This window comes from Bubalus kerabau, chromosome 20 (genome assembly GCF_029407905.1).
Source record: "Bubalus kerabau isolate K-KA32 ecotype Philippines breed swamp buffalo chromosome 20, PCC_UOA_SB_1v2, whole genome shotgun sequence".
NCBI lineage: Eukaryota > Metazoa > Chordata > Mammalia > Artiodactyla > Bovidae > Bubalus > Bubalus kerabau.
The window spans coordinates 51,097,125-51,111,592 of record NC_073643.1 but is presented as its reverse complement, the minus strand read 5'-3'; the positions used below and the strand labels follow the sequence as shown (position 1 = coordinate 51,111,592).

Below are 14,468 nucleotides of genomic sequence, written 5' to 3'. Positions count from 1 at the left end.
GGCATTTACCAAAGAACCAGGGAGGGATGAGGATGAGAGCAAGGGCAGAGCAAACAGAAGGAAGTGTGTGTCCTCTTGTCCTGTGGTGGCCTCTGCCCTCACTCGGGGCACCTGTGTGGCCTTTAAAGAGGATACAGAGCACCAAGACCAAACACCACCGCAGTGGAAGAAAAAACGGAAATGAATCCAAGATCTGGAAAAAAGACATTTTATCTATTTTGTTATCTACAACAAGAAAGTAAAACTCCACTCATTTTCAACTTTATATCACTCAACAATAAATATTTCTCAGATTTGTCTGAAGAATCAGGCCAAGAAAAAGAATGTAGTGTGAGCCTAGTAGACAACAAAGAGCTGCTGAAAGTCAGTAGTTTGAGAAACTCTTCTTAAATGGCATCAACTGACATTCTGCACAGATAAGCACCCAGCATAACATGACCATAAATTAAAATCCCCTATAAAAAAGGAAAAGCTAAGATTCTGTGCGACATGATGCCATCTACCCACATTTTACACGTTTAATTTCTCAAAAACATCACTATTTCCTATCTGCAAGCTCCTTTTAAACTCTGAAAACAGGTTATGGCATAGAACTGAGAAAATGCAAACCAGAACTTTACAGAGGTTAAGCCATTTCCGCGATACAGCTCAGCAGAGTGACGTTTCTGTTGTGTACTGACACTGAGAAAATGGGGGCCTGCCAATACTGAAGTCAGACAAGGCACTGGTTCTGATGGTGAGTTCAAGGAAATCTCTAAAACAAAAGCAGAGATTGCTGACCTGCAAACTAATCTATAAAGGGAACTCACAGGACCATCAGGTACTGGTTAAAGTCTTATAATAACAAAAATCTGCTTTCATCTGATGAGTTTCAGTGATCAACACATGACAGCCCTTGAGAATATGCCAAGAGGTTGCAAACACACCTATACCAAAAATCTTTAAAAAGAAGGAAAGAAAGAAAAAACCTAGAGCTAAAAGCAGAAGTGCATAGTATCTATAAGCAATTTTCAGCAGAAAGAAACCTGAAAGGCACTGACCTGGTCCTCCTCCTCGTCCTCGTCCTCCGCCAGACGCTGCCTGCCCACTTCATACAGCCTGCACACGGTGTCCATGTTCAGCGCGTCCATACTGCCTTGGTTCTGAAACGGGACATCCGGTCCACAAGGAGAAATTAGTTTTCAGAAGGCCCACAGCCACATCTCAGCTATGACAGACCCTCAGAGAGGGAAAGAAATACATGAAGAAAAGGGCTGGGCAGCAAAGGACAGGCCACCATCCCTGCAACAACTTCTGTTCCAAGGATGCTCAAGCAAGAGAGCAACTCCTCTGAGAAAGGTATGACAGTGAGTCCAGGATAAGCGGAGATGGGACAGTTCACAATGCTCTGTATCAGAATTTTCCTATTACTTCTCTTAGACTGTGTATCTCCCCGTCAAACAGATTATCACAGTCCACCATGAATGCATCAGCTTTAAAACACATCTTATATCAGACAAAATGCCTGGAGTATAAGTTGAAGATGGTCTTAAATATCAGAATAAAACACTGAGATTTCTTCTAGCTCCCTTTACCTCGATGACAGCAAGATAGCAGTCTTTGGTGTCTGTACACAGGTCAAAAATGTTCCTTTTCACGTCAATTGTTGCTGGAAAACAGAATGTGACAACACTTAGGATTGGACTACTGCTGTGCTTGTAAAAACCAGTCTTTCTGTTCAAGGAATTCAACGTGACTGTTCATAAATATTTCCATAACTCATCTGCTTTTCAAAAACAGAAAAATTACAGTTCTCTTAGAAAACGGAGGATCTTAAATAAGGAACACCAATACAAGGCAAAATCATCAATGCCTGACACTTCACACTTACCTATAGGTTTGTAGTCAGTCGCATTAAATGTTCGGAAGGATGATCCAAAAGGGCTTTTCATCCTCTCTTCCAATAGGTCATCTTCATCATCTGCCTGCAACATAGCTAGTTGGGAGGGGAAGTGGGACAGGGGAGCAAAACACTATTAGAATCAGAAACATCCCCTATTCACAAATGAGAAAATATCAATGGACAACCAAGACTTCAGAGCATCCTTCAGAAGCATACTATGCTTCAGAACATAGTAAATTTCTCTCAAAGCATCTTCCTTGCATATCCAAACAACATCCTCAACCTCTCATCTAGATTCCAAGCACTGTTACAGCTGAAGGTGCACAAAAATTGCAAGACAGAGAAGATTTTTCTGTAAGTTCATAATGATACACATGGGTAATTAGTCATAAAATTTCTTTGTATACAAGATTTTATCATCAAAGCCAGTGGCCTTTCACGACAAATCAACATTATTCTCATCAACAAATTTTTTCACCATCTGTACTACTAAAGCTTATTACCTCCATACATCACTGTCCCCGTGTGGTTGAACACCACACGACACTGATCGAGAGCAGGAACTGTGTGTAAAAGATGGAAGGTTCGAAGGTCCCACTAGGAGGGGAGTGGTCAAGGAAAACTATTTTTCCCAAAACTTCTTATCTAGTTTCATGAGGGAAATTCTGAAAAATATGAAATTCTGAAATATTCTTTTTCTCCTCCGTCTAGGTAATAACACTTTAAAAATCAATGAGATCAAGGTAAAATAAAAGCACACAGAATGTCTATTTCTGAAGAATGGCCTGAACATCTCCTATGATAGCCTCAGGAGTTCCCTTTCTCCCAGTAATAGCACTTCACTTGACTCTTCTGACTAGCATCCTTCCAGAGAGAGAGAAAACTCAACCTGACACCAGGGGAAGAGGGAGGCAGTAATCTGGTCACTCTTCCCAATAAAAAAAAAAAAGCCAGTTAAAAGTCATCAATAATTACCAATATCAGTAAGAATCCACTAGAGATTCAATAATACCTCAAACCAAAGGGAAAAATCAGGTTATTTACCTGTATGGGCACTTCAACCAGGTATTGGTAGGAAGATAAAATTATTTCTGCATTATAAGCTAGATAACAAATGGCAACACAGGCAGGGGTGCAAAGGATACAATCTCAGTATTAATGATGACCTCCAGCCCGTTCGGATGGAAGACGCCACTGATGTTCATGTTGAACTTGTCGAACTTGTGGATGGCCTGTGCAGAGCGGACATCCCACAGGACGCCATCATTTAAGACAAGATCGTCTGTAGGATTAAAGGTGGCACAGTTCCTCTTGTAGTTGTTGGCAAGATCTGGGTTAAACAGAGTCAACAGCTTGTTGCCAGTCTGAATATCATAAATCTTTAGAGAAGAAGGGGTGGGAAGAGAAAAATCAGACCAATCCATCCACTGACAAATTCAAACAGATGCTGCATAAAATAGATCCTCCACACTTTTCAAAAGCCCATCAAAATCATAAAAGCCCTAATATTGAAAATAGCTAAAAAATAGGAAGACCACACCCATCCAAGCAAAGTTTATATGCTTTGAGTCCCATTTCAGGTTTTTTGAGAAGTCTCTTTCCCACAGGTAAGAAAATGAGAAGTAAAATGGCAACAGGGGTAAGAAAACTCTCTTCTTCTCCATCCCCCTTTCAAGAAAAAGAAAACGTTTCTAAGATTGAAACTGAGAAACTCTCCATGTGGACAAACCAACATTACTCAGAGAATACTCTTATACAGGTTACTTTTTGGAGAAGGGTATCAATGAAATACCCTTTTCTCCTTAAAATCTCCCAATATACTCTTTTAGTGCCCTACAACACTAAAAGTTCCAAAGTTGACAATGTGCAACCCATACAGAGACCAGCTCTTTCCCATCAGCTTACAGACATGCTGTAATATTTCCAGTCTTTAAAAAAAAAACCTCTTTTAACAGAGCAACAAATAAGGAGACACCACAAGGAAACGAACAAATCCAGATCATGGGACAAGACAACTAGCCTGGTCTCTTCAAAAGTCAATGTCATGAAAACTGGAGAAATGGTTCTTGGCTCTAAAACATTAGTGAGACACAACAACCAAATGCAATATGTGAATCTTGGCTGGATCCTGGTTCAAAAAACAAAAACAAAAACATTTGAAACCAAACACATCAGGAACAATCGGGAAAACTGAGTATGGGATGAAAATTAGATGGCATTTGGGAATTACTGTAAATTTTCTTATATTTAATAATGAGTGTGATTATGTAATAAAATGTCATTAATGCTAGGATATACACGCTATAAGATATGAGATAAAATGTCACAGTGTTTGCAACTTACTTTCAATGATTCAGAAAAACACACACATTTACACAGAAAATATGGCAAAACACTAAACTGATTAATCTAGGTGGCAGTTACTGGTACTACTGCTTCAACTTGTCTGTGTATTTTAAAACTTTCCAATTTAGCTTGGGAGAAACCCTCCCTTCACCACTCCATACCACCACCCTACCGCAAGCTACTACCCTCACATCCCTGTTTTTCAGCAAACCTGTTTTTCTAGCTCTTTCCTCCTGCTCTCCCGTGAACACACTGTAATCAGATTTTCACCACAGTGCACAGAACTAGCTCCTGACATGGTTAACAATGACCTCCACATAGTTACTCAAAGATCATGTCTCAATTCTTTCTTTTTTTGTCATACCACATTGCTTATGGGATCTTAGTTCCCCAACCAGGGACTGAACCCAGGCCCTGGGCAGTGAAAGCCTTGAGTCTTAACCACTGGACCAACAAGAAATTCCCTCCATTCTCATGTTATGCAACTTATCAGCAGTTTCTAACCCAGACCATCAATCCTTCCTCTAGAGTTTTCCCTTGCCTTCAATGGCATGTCTTTTTCCTGAGGCCTCCTGCTACCTAACTGGCCACCCTTTTTGTCCTCCTTCCCGAATTCCTCCTTACACTGCAACTTCTAAATACTGGCCCAAGCCAGGACTCTGTCCTCACACTTCTCTTCTCCCGCCTCCTTAATGATCTCATCCAAGATCATGGTTCATGCTATCAATACGTAGACAACGCCCACATTTGTATCTCCCATCCCAGACTTTTCTCCTGAACCCCCAATTAGTAATATTCCCTATGTGAATGTCTAAGAGAATCACAAACTCCATGTATCAAAAGCCAAGGGCCCAACTGTGTCACTTCTCATTGCCTCCCATGCCCACCCAAGCCCAGCTCCATTGCAGCTCTCACGTTAGCTGGCACAACACCCTCCTAACTGGAAAGCCTCCTCTTGCTTCTCTCACAGAAACTAGACTCACACTTTAGGAATTTTACATCCAATCACATGCCTTCTTAGTCACCCTCCAGTGTCCATCTCATACACAGGAAAAGCCAAAGGTCTGAAACAACACACTGCTACAAGAGGCTACAGGGTATGCCCCCACTGACTTCGGTTATCACCCCCTCCTTCTCCTTCCCACCTCCCAGGTATGGGCTTTTCCCTTGCCATTCTGCATCTCAGATCACTTTCCCCAAGGTATCTGCATGACGCCCACGTTTCCTTCAAGATGTTGCTTAAACATTATCCAATCACTGACACTTATTTCCTAGATGAAAAAGAAGGCCCCCACACCACCACCAAGCATTTGCTATCTCTTACCCTGCTCTCTTTCCCTTGGTAGCACTCACCACCTAACATACCATATATTTGCTTCTTTTTGTTTATTGTCTCCCCATATGGATCCACCAAGACAGGAACTTTACTTCACAGTGTTTCAAGGTATCTTTTGTGCTAATGAAACAGTTCTCAAACTGTAAGATTGTTCAGTCTTTTTACATTTTTCCATATAGCTGAAACTACTTCATTACAATTCTAGATTTTCTCTGGAAAGAATCATCACTGAGTAATTTCTGGTTGCCCACAGGACTTAAGTAATCAGACTCAGTCCAAAAAGTTTCAGTATAAACAGACAAATCACCCTGAAAAATGTGGATTCTTAAATACTTACATGGGCGATGTCTCCCTTCGTGCCTATGACCCGGTCCTGAGAATGCTTACTGAACTCAACATAATGATCTTCTGTAAAGGAATGCCTACGAACAAACAACAGAAGTACTGATGTAACTGATCTTCAGGACATAATTATTTAACTGACTAAAAAGAAAGTGATTCTCAGCCCCTTGCCTGACTATACTCACCTGAAGATTCTCAGCTCCCAAAGAGGAAAAAATTGTACATGTAAGATTAAAAAGAAAATTCTCTCCATCAATTTGTCCAAGAAGATTCAAAATAAATGAATGGGAACTACTTGGTTAAAACAATGGCTAACAGGGTACATATGCCTCTGAAATATGCCCCAGCAAAGAGCGCCACTGGAGAAGGCAATGGCACCCCACTCCAGTACTCTTGCCTGGAAAATCCCATGGATGGAAGAGCCTGGTAGGCTACAGTCCACGGGGTCGCTAAGAGTCGGACACGACTGAGCGACTTCACTTTCCCTTTTCACTTTCATGCATTGGAGAAGGAAATGGCACCCCACTCCAGTGCTCTTGCCTGGAGAATCCCAGGGACGGGGGAGCCTGGTGGGCTGCAGTCTATGGGGTCGCACAGAGTCGGACACGACTGAAGCGACTTAGCAGCAGCAGCAGCAGCAAAGAGCGCCACTATGATAAAATAGAAAGATGTGCCCTTCTGGATCAGTGAAGGGTCTGCTGTCTGATGGGAATGTATATACTTGGGTAAGAATACCCAGGAACCAAGAAAAAAAAAATCTTATTAAACATGTACCACAGATGAGGAAGAGAGAAGTCAGCAATAAAACTTACAGCATTCCTCTCTTGCCCCAAAATGCTGAGTCAAAGAATCAGATGAAGGGGATAAATTGTAAAACAGAGACACTGAATTATAAAAGTAGATACATACTTCATATCAAATACGGATTTCATTCCCCACAGTGCAGACAGAGGCTGGCTCCAGGTAGCTGATGTCAGCAGCAAGGATCCATCCTAAAAGAAGATGGGAAGCCCAACGTGGCTAATCATGTGTTTATATAAATGCCATCTTTCATTAGCATTCTAAAATATAACATATATTGTTGGATTATAAAGAAAACAGAAAAACTTTTAGGAATCAAGAAATGGTCAGAAGCTGCTAAGATTTAATCAATATGCACCTCCTATGTCACAAAAAATCACTCAATTTGAGAATATTTAATCCTCTTGAACTAGTAACATGAAATACAATAGTTTCAAGGGTGTGGTGGGTGGGCGATGATGAGACTTAGATGTCAAACATGGTTTCTCCTTTCTTAATATTTGGCCTTATTTCTCTATCTCCCTCATCTGAAGTATCAGTAAACTGAAAACAGCTGTTAGACTCTGTAGCTAAGGATTCTTAAAAGATTTTTCAAAGAGAAAGCCCAATAAAAGATCAACTTGCTTTTTTTTTTCTTCCCAGCTCATCACCAAATTAAATTAATCTATATTCCTCACGATTCCCACATTATAATTTTTTCAAACTTTTTGTTTTGTGTTGGGGTATAGCCAATTACCAATGTTGTTACAGTTTCAGGTGAACAGCAAAGGGATTCAGCCATACACATACGTGTATCCCCTTTCCCTCAAACTCCCCACCCATCCAGGCTGCCACATAACATGGAGCAGAGTTTCATGTGCTATACAGTGGGTCCTTGTTGGTTATGCATTTTAAATATAGCAACCTCCTTCACTTTAAATTGAGGAAAATTATCCTTGTCATCTTAACAGTCTTGACTTGTAGAAACAGCAAAAGCATTGATTTCATCCACAGAACAGTACTAATGACACAGTTATATTTACAGTGGATAACCAACAAGGTCATACTGTATAGCACAGGGAACTCTGCTCCATGTTATGTGGCAGCCTGGATGGGAGGGGAGTTTAGGGGACAATGGAAGCATGTATACGTATGGCTGAGTCCCTCTGCTGTCCACCTGAAACTATCACAGCATTGCTTATCAGCTACACTCCAATATAAAGAATGAAAAGAAATAGTACTACTAGACTATGACCTACCACTGGGATCATACAATACTTGTTTTCCTAAAAATTCACAGTACTTACAGATTTCCTTCCAACACAAAAACTTTTGTGGTCATAGTTGATAGATAATCTCAAGTTTCTAAATAAAGCACATTAAAAATCTATCCATCTATCCTTAGGTCTGGAAAACATAAGGGCCAGATACCAGACAGTACATACTGTAGGTTTTGCAGGCCACATGGTCTGTGCTGCATGCAACCACAATACTCAACTCTGCCGCTGTAGCACAGAGCAGCCAGGACATAATACATAAACATATGAGTATGGCTGTGTTCCAAACAAACTTTACACACAAACACGGGAAACCGGTCAGCCCACACACCTGCAGTTCACCAACCTATCCTAGAAGCATGACTGAGCACAACCTAGGAAGGGAGCTTTACCCTGGAGGGCTCCAGGTGTGTGATGGCTGAGTTGTGACAGTTGTAGCTGGCCTCCTCCTGTCCACTGAACACGTTGTAGAGCTTCAACTGCCCGGTGCAGGTGCCCAGCATCAGGAAGCGCTCTCGTGCGGAGAACGCACAGCAGGTGAGGCCACTCTCATCCTCGTTGGCTTCCCGGAACACTGAAATAGGACGGAACCTGAACAAACAAGAGAGAGTCAGAGACAAAGAACATGCAAAGACTCGGAAAAACAAAAGTTTGTTAGGAGGACAGAAAGAAAAACAGCCTTTCTGTTTCAAGTGGGTTCTTCCAAATTATCAGTGACTGTCAGTGGTTCATCTTCATTTTACAAGAGAGAACTGGACCTTCACTTAAAAATGTTAACAATAACAAAAATTCCCATGACTTGTATGCAAGATTTTTAAAAAATATTTATTTGGCTGCACTGGATCTTAGTTGTGGCATGTGACCTCTTAATTGCAGCATAGTTCCCTGACCAGGGATTGAACCCAGGCCCCCTGCATTGGGAGTGTGGAGTCTTACCTACTGGACCACCAGGGAAGCCCCAGTGTAAAATTTTTAAGGAATCAGAAGAGGTAACAACTTGGACCAGCACAAGTACAAACTTGAGAGCCTCGTTAGGGACAGAGTGTTGCATGGGCTCTAGGAAACATACTAATATAACAAGAACAGAGTATCTTATATTGCCAGTAACTATACAAGGAACCCCTGGGTTCCCCTTGACAAAAGGGGGTATAGTCACATTGCTCAGGTATTCACACAAAATGGTAATTCCTGGTATTTCAGGCCAACAAATGGTTTTCTGGAGTTATTACTTCATGCTGATACTGTCCACATACTCTGACATAAACAGAAAAATCATTCCAATTCCCAGGGAGTCCGGTAACCTCTCCTTACCTGCTAAAGATAAGGTGCCTATCAAAGCACCCGCCATCTACCCCTCCATACTTTGGAAATGATGCCCTGCGGTTTAGCCTTGAGGTAAAGTTTATTGGCGCTTGTCGCCTCTGTTTTGGCTCAGGACACTGGTGAGGAGTAAAGAGAGAGAAGGGTGGGCAGGTGGCAACTGGGTTCTTGCAGCGAGCATGCTGCTCTCTAAGATATTCTGTGATGATACTGTCCAGCGTAGGCGGGGAGGGAAGGTGTCTGTCCAGCTGCTTTTTTATGGCTGGGCTCTGGCTGTAGGCGCCATGGTCCGACTTCTGCCGCAACACTCTGATTTTCCTGCCATTGCAGGGTGATGGCCTCTCTCTGATAAAACTGATCCTACCAATCACAGGGGAGTTTCCTGCATGAGATGGACCAGGCAGAGCTAGTGAACCCTGGGGCACCCGCGGCTGAGGATGAGCAGCGGGGGCTGAAGGGGCAGAGGTACCCACAGCAGCATGGCTACCCAATCGAGTTGCAATGCCATTGGCGATGCGAGGGGTGCGGGGAAGAGAAACAGGAGAAGCAGCAGCAGTGACCGGGGTGAAGGCCGAAGAATGGGAGGCAGCAGTCATGGGCAGGTCGGCCTCTTTAGTCAGCACAGTGGCTGTCTCCCCAAGGCCTTTAGAAATGAGATGGTTTCGGATCAGTAGAAGCAGCTCTTTCTCAGGAAAGGAGATCCGTGACTGGGCAACAACGTCAGCTTTCTGCAGACGTGCCAGGGACACATCGGTGCCAATGAGAAGCGGCTTTCCCGACACCCGTTCAATGAGCTCAGCGGCGTACTTGCAGAACTTGACGTGGTCACTGCGCTTGTCCTGCAGCACAGGCTCTTTCATCAGCTGCTGGATCTGGCAGCTGCTGAAAAGGGGCAGCTTGCTGATGATCTGCCGCACGGTGCTACTGCGAGACAGGCCCACCAGGGCCTTGCAGGCTAGGGCCCGGATCTGGTCTGCATCTGTGATGGGCATCTTGACAGACAGTAAGGACAGAAGCACCTTGATGCCATTGTTGGACTGCACCACGTTCCACATCTTGGCCAGAGTGTGCTCACTGCTTTTGGGTGTCTGAGGCAGCTTCCTCCGAGGCGTTCCAGAGATAAACTTGCCAATACTAGAAATTCTGTTATCCGGGCCACACACACAATTGATGATAATCTGAAGTGCTGACTTCTGAATTTCAGCATCATGAATAAAGAACTCACCCTCAGCCACTCCCAAAATAATGCTGATACCTATAGGGGGGAAAATTTTTTTTATATTATTCCTCATAACACTAATGGAAAACTTCAATGGTTATTTCAGAGTCAAAATTTACAGTTCTATTCATTGTGTCCAAAAACCACTACAATATTGTAATTAGCCTCCAATTAAAATAAATAATTAATTTCTTTTTAAAGTGTAGCAGTTTTCTCTTCAATTCAGTTGCTCAGTCCAGTCGGACTCTTGCGACCCCATGGACTTAAGTGTAAGGAATAGTTTGTATAAAATGCAGCCAGTTCTACTACAGTGTATCTTTATGACAGAAGACCTCATATGCAGTTTTTAAATTCGGGAATGATGTGGAAGTCACCAAGGTTCATGTACAAGCTTTCCTAGGTAAGGAAAGCAAAAACAGAATAAATAAAAACTTCCAGCAGGAAAGAAAAAGTCCTCAGCCTGGCTGCTATAGTGGCAGCAGAAACCCTTTCTTCTACATATGAATTAACTTAAAAACAAGTGGCTAAGCCTCAGGCTTTCTCCCCAGGGTAGTGCATTCTAGGGCCCACAGCCACTCACATGACTTGCATGCTCACCTTAGCAGCAGCCCTCATCAGCCCTGATCTTAATAAGGGTTTTTCCCCTTTGTTTTTGTGTACAATAACTTATTCATTTGCGCTGCTTGCCAATTATTCATTTTGAGTTGCTTAAATTTTTTGCTGTCTGCCCCAACCCATGTTTCTTCTAAATTCTATTTTTAGCATAACACTCTGAAGAGTGGAAGGTTTTCAGGAATGCACTTGTACTATTATAGCAAAAATGCCTGTACCACCCAGAATACCTGAGTTCACTAACATGACTCCCTTATTTGAAACTGACGGCATGACTTAAAAGAACTTAAAGGGTACCCTCCTTTGCTACCTTCTGTTCTAGTACTGCAAAATTAGGTCAGTTAAGTAACCACAACCAGAATGGCAGAGGAAAACAAATTAAAACCACGCAATGACAAAAATGGCAAGATACAACCTACCTACAGTGGAGACGGTGGAGCCAGCCTCATCTAGTACATCCACTGATTCTGCCAACTGGAGCTGAATTTTTGGCACAACAGTGAGAATAGCCAGGACATCCAGAGCAAAGCGCACAGTGTCATTCCTGGACAGAAAGAAGAATTAGTCAAAGGGAAACTCGGATACAGCCACAAGAAACAGTCTCTGTTAAAAGAGAGACAGACAGACACAGACAGTGGGTCAGAACTACTTACTACCTGAATGACTCTGTCCCTAGCCATGGCATCACGAGAGGATCTGTAAGTCACCACAACACTAATTTCAAAAAACATGGGTATGGAATTTTCATCTATCAAACTGCTAAGATTAAAAAACAAAGGATAATCTCCAATGCTGGTGAAGATGAGCAGAGACAAATGCTCTCAAACTTTTGGGAGGAGAAAAAAATAGGATACTCCTCTTAGAAAATAATTTGGAAATATGAAACAAGGTTCTTAAAATGTTTGTAACCTTTGGCCCAGGAATTTTACCTTTAGGAATTTGCCCTAAGGAAATAATCAGAAGTACAAACAAGTATTTATGGATTAAGATGTCCATTATCACATCATGTAAAACAGCAAAAGAATTAAGAAAATTTACACAGGAAACAGGAATACCTGTGTTAAATTCTGGACAACTTTGCAGCTACTGACAATTATTTCAAAAAAACTCCTAAGGACAAATGAAAAGGCTCAAAAGACAACAAAACCAAGATACAAAATTTTAAAGCCAACAATACCAAGCACTGGCAAGAAGGGAGAGAAAATGAAAACTCCCATAGACTGCTGTGGGAGAAGTCAACAATATGAGCATTTTCCAAACAATTTGGCAACATCCACTAAAGATAAGATGCAGCCGCATTACAACTCAAACTGTACACATCACATCCTCAAGAGAGACCTCAAAAAGAAGTTCGTGGTACCACTCATTTGACAGGAGAAAAAAAAGAGAAAAAAGGCACTAAATGCCCATCAGTAGGAGAATAAGCCATAGTATAGAAATGTGCTTAGTCACTCAGTCATGTCTGACTCTTTGCAACCCCATGGAGCCCACCAGGGTCCTCTGTCCATGGAATTTTCCAGGCAAGAATACTGCAGTGGGTTTCTATTTCCTACTCCAGGGGATCTTCCCAACCCAGGGATTGAACCTGTTATCTCCTGGGCCGCCTGCATTGGCAGGCAGATTTTTTACCACTGCGCCACCTGGGAAACCCAATATGCAAATATAAGAATTCAAATACGTATCAACACATAAATCTCAAACACTTAAGGGTGACTGAATACCTGAAACTTACATTAAAAAAATAAGTAAAAGTAAGGGTGAAGAAAGCAAGCACAGGTAAGACTTTATACAATTTTAGAATATAAAAAGAGTACTAAATCATTGATTACACACCCACACATATGCATAGCTTAAAAAAAAAAAGAATGGAAAGAATGCGTATCAAATTCAAGGAAACTGGTCACTCTGGGCTGGGGGGCAGAAAATGGAAAGGAACTGAGAAAGCAACATGCCAACCCTGAGTATGGAGTAGTTGTTATATTATTCTCTGTATCTTCATATAACTTGAGGTATTTCATTTAAAAGATGAGTTTAATTAAACACTATAATCTTAATTATGTCTATTTACAGAATTATGGAAAAGAGATTAAAGAAATTAACAGAGGCTAAGAATAATTTCCACTTCTAAGGTTTTGTATATTCTAAGCAAGACCTTCTAGAACAAAATGATGTCCTTTTCATCATAAGGGACTGGAATGCAAAAGTAGGGAGTCAAGAGACACCTGTTTGGCATTGAAGGGACTTCAAAAAGAGGTTCATGGTACCACTCATTTGACAGGAAAAAGAAAGAAGACACTAAATGCCCATCAATAGGAGAATAAACTACAGTATAGATATGTTTGGCCTTGGAGTACAAAATGAAGAATGGCAAAGGCTAACAGTTTTGCCAAGAGAATGCACTGGTCATAACAAACACCCTCTTTCAACAATACAAGAGACGACTCTATACATGGACATCAGCGCATGGTCAATACCAAAATCAGACTGATTATATTCTTTGCAGCTGAAGATGCAAAAGCTCTATATAGTCAAAACAAGATGGGGAGCTGACTGTGCCTCAGATCACCAGCTCCTTAGTGTAAAATTCGGGCTCAAAATGAAGAAAGTAGGGAAAACCACTAACTAAGCCATTCAGGTATGACCTAAATCAAATCCCTTATGATTATACAGTAGAAGTGACAAATAGATTCAAGGGATTAGATCTGGTAGACAGAATGCCTGAAGAACTATGGATGAAAGTCCCTAATATTATAAAGGAGGTGGTGACCAAAACCATCCCCAAGAAAAGGAAATGCAAAAAAGAAAAGTGGTTGTCTGAGGATGCCTTACAAATAGCTGAGGAAAGAAGAGAAGAGAAAGGGAAAGATATACTCAACTGAATGCAGAGTTCCAGAGAATCGCAAGGAGAGGTAAGAAAGCCTTCTTAAGTGAAAATGCAAAGAAATAGAGAAAAACAATAGAATGGAAGAGACTAGAAATCTCTTAAAGAACATCAGAGATACCAAGGGAACATTTCGTGCAAAGATGGGCACAATAAAGGACAGAAACAGTAAGGACTTAACAGAAGCAGTAAAGATTAATAGGAGGTAGCAAGAATATACAGATGAACTGTACAAAAAGTTATTAATGTCTTGGATAACCATGATGATGTGGTCACTTACCTAGAGGCAGACATCATGGAGCGCAAAGTCAAGTGGGCCTTAGGAAGCATTACTACGAACAACACTAGCGGAAGTGATGGAATTCCAGCTGAGCTATTTCAAATCCTAAAAGATGATGCTGTGAAAGTGCTGCACTCAATATGCCAGCAAATTTGGAAAACTCAGCAGTGGCCACAGGACTGGAAAAGGTCAG

At 41.6% G+C, this 14,468-nt stretch overlaps 1 protein-coding gene across 9 annotated transcripts in view; it reads right to left on the bottom strand.

Annotated features, from left to right (window-relative positions):
* The window catches only part of DCAF1 (DDB1 and CUL4 associated factor 1), a 101,385-nt gene that overhangs the window by 17,812 nt on the left and 69,105 nt on the right, over nt 1-14,468 (bottom strand). For all 9 annotated transcript variants that reach the window (XM_055557408.1, XM_055557409.1, XM_055557410.1 and 6 more), the window contains 10 exons: nt 11,534-11,658; nt 9,275-10,538; nt 8,356-8,554; nt 6,816-6,898; nt 5,902-5,986; nt 3,028-3,261; nt 2,386-2,479; nt 1,871-1,975; nt 1,575-1,648; nt 1,041-1,142 (listed from right to left, as the gene is read on the bottom strand). In XM_055557408.1, coding sequence (XP_055413383.1) covers nt 1,041-1,142; nt 1,575-1,648; nt 1,871-1,975; nt 2,386-2,479; nt 3,028-3,261; nt 5,902-5,986; nt 6,816-6,898; nt 8,356-8,554; nt 9,275-10,538; nt 11,534-11,658 — 2,365 coding nt within the window. The remainder of the gene's footprint in view (nt 1-1,040; nt 1,143-1,574; nt 1,649-1,870; nt 1,976-2,385; nt 2,480-3,027; nt 3,262-5,901; nt 5,987-6,815; nt 6,899-8,355; nt 8,555-9,274; nt 10,539-11,533; nt 11,659-14,468) is intronic.